Source organism: Tachyglossus aculeatus, chromosome 12 (assembly GCF_015852505.1).
Source record: "Tachyglossus aculeatus isolate mTacAcu1 chromosome 12, mTacAcu1.pri, whole genome shotgun sequence".
NCBI classification, from domain to species: Eukaryota; Metazoa; Chordata; class Mammalia; order Monotremata; family Tachyglossidae; genus Tachyglossus; species Tachyglossus aculeatus.
The window spans coordinates 22962154-22967845 of NC_052077.1; the positions used below are offsets into that span (position 1 = coordinate 22962154).

Sequence of the window (5692 nt, forward strand, 5' to 3'; positions counted from 1 at the left end):
AGATTTTCACTGTTAACATTACAGAATGTTAAAAGCCTAGAAGATAAAGCCTACTAGTTGATATGCATAAGAAAATGCTACAATAGTTGTAGATTTTAATTATTTCCTTTAATATATAGTTTGGAAACTGAGTATATAGAGATTAGAAACAGTCCATCAATTCAGTCTACTTGTATCTCTGAATTGGAGGGTCATTTTTTATTATGGTGAATACCATTCTTTCACTCTAACAGAAAAGAATTGGACAGGATTTGCATTTTTCCAAATTCCAAAGAAATTTTCTTAGTTGACAGACATGATTTTCAACTCGAGACTACCACTCTATTTTATCTGCAATTCCAAATCACAGATCCTTGCAAATTAACTACATAATCCTTAACAACCAAGTTTCCATTTTTGTTTTTAATTGACTATTAATATGGGAAAGCTATTCATCTCACAGCATTATTTAGATGATGTATGCTGAATAAAATTTTCAAGGTCTGCTAGGGAATTATGAAGTCCCTCAGTCATTTCTTGACTTCTAAGAAATCTTTTAAAGGTATCTAAAGCAGCCAAGGCCTCATTTTTTGATGGCAAAGGCAGTTCAGTTTCTGGAATTCCACTATCTTCCTCCTCCTCGTCCTCATCAGAGGTAAAAGAGCCCTTCTCCTCCGAAGTTTCATCTTTCTTCCATTTCAGCCCACTGTCAGAAACCATTTCACATGTCACTAAATCATCATCCAGAGCTGCATATTCCTCTAGAGAAAGGCCTTCTGGAAATTCCACTCCCGCAGCCCGGGCATGGGAAATCAGATCTAAGTCACTTTCAGTCTCTATGAGTGTTTTGTTGCCTTCTCCCTTCTGTGATTTGAATCCCGCCTCTTCGAAGCTCCTGACAATCGTCTCTGAAGTTACTGTCCTCCAACACAGGTGTAAGGTGTCAACCGCATCCAGAAGAGAGAGCGTAAACTCCTTGCTGCCCTCCACACAGTTTACAAATTTTTGGATGAGACAGTGTCGGTACTTGACTTTCAGACTTTTAATAATCCCTTGTTGCATGGCTACAAATTTGGAAGATGAACAGGAAGGGAAGAATGCCAACTCAATCGATTTTAGGTTCTTCACCTCTGGGTGCGCCGGAAGAGTCTCGACAAAAATGACTACTCGGCGTTGCTGAGCTTGAAATTTCTCATCCAGCCTCTGCATCCACTGTTCGAACACTTCTGAGGTCAACCATGCCATTCTGTTTGCTTCATACTCCACAGGCAGTGATTTTACCCCTTTAAAGCAGTGGGGATTTTTGTTTTTCCCAATGACAAGTAAAGGGAGTCTCTCCGAGCCATCCATGTTGGTTCCAACCACCAGAGTTATTCTCTCTCTGCTGAGTTTTCCAATGGAGCAAGTTTCCCCTTTAAACACAAAAGTGTTCGTTGGCAGCATCCGATAAAGCAACCCCATCTCCTTCACATTAAACACGTTCTTGGGGCGATACTCATTCAAATAATGAGGGAGCACATTTTGGTGCCAGACCGTCGAAGCATCTGCTGAAGTTGTCGCAGCTTCCACGGGCTGAGCTCTGAATACTAAGCCATACCTTGATTTAAAACGGTCCAGCCAGCCATTACTGCATTTAAAATCACTATGTCCCAGCTTCTGGGCAAAGTCATTAGCTTTGAGCCGCAACATCGGCCCATTTACTGGTACACTCAGACACTGAGCAATTCGGTACCACTTCATTAACGCCTCTTCCAGATCCGTGTAAAAAGCGGTTCTTAGTCTTTTTCGTTTAGGATCAATCCGCAAAGATCCGAAGGCTTCCAGGACCTTATCCTTGTTCTTCATAATCGAAGATATCGAATTCTTCTTTATCCCATATTTTGCTGCAATCTCTGTCTTTTTCTTGCCACTTTCGACAGCATTAATGATGTCGACTTTTTCCTCGATGGACAGACTTTTCTTTTTCCTGGTTACAGGTTCAGGCGAGGGATCCGCTGAAGTCTCCGCCATTGGGTCCGGTTGTTTGGAAGACAGCTTTGCTTTGAGGTGGGGGGCAGCTCTTTCCTAAAATTGGTGTGGCAGGGGGCTGAAGTCGAAGCAGCGCTTCACATTTCAGGAGCTTGACAAAGCATCTAACAGCCTTATGGGCTCTCTGGCAAATTCCTGTCTAAATATTAGCTCCCTATTAATCGAAGTCCTCTAAAAAGCAATTTTTAAGTTGCGGTGGCAATCCTGACAGGTTAAGACAACAGAAAGTTCCTCTCTGGGATGCTTTGCAGCCCAGTTCCTCCCAATCAAAGATGCAAAAGTCAAACAAAAATAGAAGTCTCATTATTTCAAGCCTGCCTAGTCCTGCAGATGTATTTTTGGAGTGTCAATCTTTCAAGATGTTCCCATTTATCTTTCCCATTTTAGTTTCCTCTGCTTCCATAGAGTAACTCGAGAGTTAAAAGGAATCATTATTTTCCCCACAAAATGATATTTCAGGCAGAATTGCTTCATCTCATTTTCTTTCTGGCTGCGTGCTTCCCTGTTCACTGAGGGGTGAGAATCACCCTAGGACTCTTGTAGGGCTCATATTCTCAGAGTTTCCTCCTCAGCTTTTCAGAACTGTTAGAAACAGGGAACAAAACTGTTACTCTTTCAGTTCTGTATTGAAAAGAACATCTCCCAATCCCAATAGTTTAATCAAGAAGCAATGAGATGAAACCCTTCTTCCAAGACCTTTGCCCTCTCTCCGAAGACTTCTTTCTAAAAGGCTTCTACATCTGCTGTGTATTTGTAAGTCCCCATTTGCCTCTGAATGCTGCCTCTGAATGCTGCTTCATGTGCCACTGAAGTAAACCAGCACAATTTAAGTGCGGCCAAGATGTGCCCAACAAAAATAGACAGACTAAAAATGATGCCAAATTGATCCCCGGTGGATATTTCTGCAGGGAGTTAAGTCTGCCTCCTCTAATAATAATAATAACTGTGGTATTTGTTGAGTGCTTACTGTGTGCCACGGACTGTTCTGAGCTCTGGGGTGGATAAAAGGCAATTAGGTTGGACACAGTTCCTGTCCCATATGGGGCTCACAGTCTTAAACCCCATTTTACAGAGTAGACATGCGGTGGAACCAGGATTAGAACCCATGTCTCTTACTCCCAGGCCTGTGCTCTTTCCACAAGGCCATGCTGCTTCCCTTTCGCTCTTAAAGAAAACATATTCATCCAAATAAATTGAAGAGGCATACAAGTCTGATTCTGTCCTTTCAGAAATAATACCAGTTTCAAAAGAGGCACTGGCAGACCATATAACTTTCATTTCATCCAGGCAGAGCAATGACTACAGCTGCTGCAACTGGAAAATTCCCTTCTACAAGGTATTGGGTAGGTTGAACATAAAACAAAATCCATGCAGCCCAGGATTTTGTCTCCAGCCTTGGCCACTGGATGTTTGGAGAAACATGTGATAGTTGCCTCTTCTGGACATCAGAACCATTTGATAAAGTATTCCTTATTTTCTTAGAAACATATTAGACACCTCTGATCTATTAATTTTCCCAAACTCTTCTTGGAGTAACCCATCCCATCTGCTTACCACCTTCTGAATGAAATGTTCAGGAGTGTTTCGTTTCGCTTTGTTTAGCACGCCGAGCTGTAAACATCTCCCGGGCAATATATTAGCAGCTGCAACTGCAAACCAAAGGATTACCTTCATTTGTCCCTAGTGTGGAAAGGACTGCTGTTCATCTACCAGTCTCTTTATTCCCACTCACACACAAAAAAGAGTTACACTATCTTAAAGCCATCTCTTAATGCAAAAAGTAATGAATGAAACCACTGCCTCTCATTCTAAGCATAAGGAGTGAGTGTGCCACCTGGATTTTAAAAATGGAGATGTACCTGCCCGCTCTGATGTTACTGTGCTCTCCCAAGCGCTTAGCATGGTGCTCTGCAAATAGTAAGTGCTCGCTATTCATTCAATCGTTTTTATTGCACTCTTACTATGTGCAGAGCACTATACTAAGCGCTTGGAAAGTACAGTTCAGCAACAGATAGAGACAATCCCTGCCCGCACCGGGCTCACAGTCTAGAAGTGGGGAGACAGACATTAAAACAAGTAACAGGCATCAATATAAATAAATTGAATTATAGATAAATACACATCAAAACAAGTAAACAGGCAATAATATAAATAAATAGAATTATAGATATGTACATATATACACAAGTGCTGTGGAGTGGGGAGGGGGGTAGAACAAAGGGAGCGAGTTGGGGCAATGAGGAGGAGAACGGGAGCTGAGGAAAAGGGGGGCTTAGTCTGGGAAGGGCTCTTGGAGGAGGTGAGCCTTCAGTAGGGCTTTGAAGGGGGGAAGTGTGGTTGTTTGGTGGATTTGAATAATAACAATGGTATTGGTTAAGCGCTTACTATGTGCCAAGCACTGTTCTAAGCGCTGAGGGAGGGCGTTACAGGCCAGAGGTAGGACGTGGTCCAGGGGTTAACAATACCATTGATTGACTGACTGATTTTATCTACATTGTCAGGAGAACATTTCCTTTTCTATACAAATGTGTGCGCATTGCGCATTCTCTATTCTTTCCATGATACCTAGTTCCCTGTTCAAGTACCAGCCAAAATTTCTCGTAACGAAAGTGGAGGAATCTCTCTGTTCCCTTCAACCTTCAGTCTTCTAATGGCCTCCCAACCATTCAAAACAGTATTCGACAGGCCTGCACAGAGAAAACCAGTCAATCACCATTCCTTGCATTCCTCCGGAGCCAACATCCCCCTGGAAGCAACTGCTAGCTATACCCTAAAATGTAACCATGGAAAGGATTGAAATTCTTTCTAAAAATAGAAATGACCACTTCTCCTTTTCGCAACTCTTTTCTTAGACTTGCATGGGACAAGGATTGTGTTCAATATGATTATCCTGGGTCCCCGTAGGCTATAAGCTCCTCCCTGGAGACTGTAAGCTCCTGGTGGGCCAGGGTTGCATCTAGCAACTCTGTTGTACTTTTCTAAGGGCTCAGAACAGTGCTCTGCCCACAGTTAATCAATCGTATTTATTATCAATCAATCGTATTTATTGAGCGCTTACTGTGTGCAGAACACTCAGCAAGTTCCCATTGATTGATTGATTGACTGTGGCTCCCCCAGCACTTAGCAGAGTGCTTGCCGCATAGTTAGTGCTTAATAAATACCCTAATTATTATTATTACTATTGTAACCACAACAACTCAAAGAGCACTTACCATTCTACCAACATCTGCCTGGGTCCGGCAGCAACAAAAAGACACACACCTCTAATCAAGCATCCACTGGCCAAGGTCTTCCTGGGTTCTGGTCCGGGAAAGTAAATGAGGCCAGACTCAGTCTTGCAAAAAAAAGGCAAAAATTCCAAATAGGTCCTGAATGTCTAGAGGGGGCCAACACCCCTTTAAGAATGTTGATGGTCTCACGTGGCATTTATGAGTTCACCAAGTATAGCTTGGGGATATTTTTGCAGTTGGCAGCTGCCCTAGAAGCGGCAAAATGCCGTTGTCATTTCCTACAACAAGCAGCATGGCCTAGTGGTTAAATCACAGCCTGGGAGTCAGAATGACCTGGGTTCTATTCCTGTCTCTGTCACTTGCGTGCTGTGTGACCTTGGGCAAGTCACTTCACTTCTCTGTGCCTCAGTTACCTCATCTGTAAAATGGGAATTAAGACTGTGAGCCCCATGTGG

At 42.8% G+C, this 5692-nt stretch overlaps 1 protein-coding gene across 1 annotated transcript; it reads right to left on the reverse strand.

Moving 5' to 3' along the window:
* Nucleotides 1-267: 267 nt before the first annotated feature.
* Nucleotides 268-3707, reverse strand: TIGD4 (tigger transposable element derived 4). The gene is made up of 2 exons (XM_038755288.1): nt 3562-3707; nt 268-2589 (listed from the first exon to the last, which is right to left on the reverse strand). Exon 2 carries the CDS (start codon nt 1987-1989, stop codon nt 445-447), a length of 1545 nt encoding a protein of 514 aa, XP_038611216.1. The 5' UTR covers nt 1990-2589; nt 3562-3707; the 3' UTR covers nt 268-444.
* Nucleotides 3708-5692: the final 1985 nt, after the last annotated feature.

Bases quoted from the DNA above. Each gene is read 5' to 3' on its own strand.
- TIGD4 (XM_038755288.1), bottom strand. From the start codon at position 1,989: ATGGCGGAGACTTCAGCGGATCCCTCGCCTGAACCTGTAACCAGGAAA.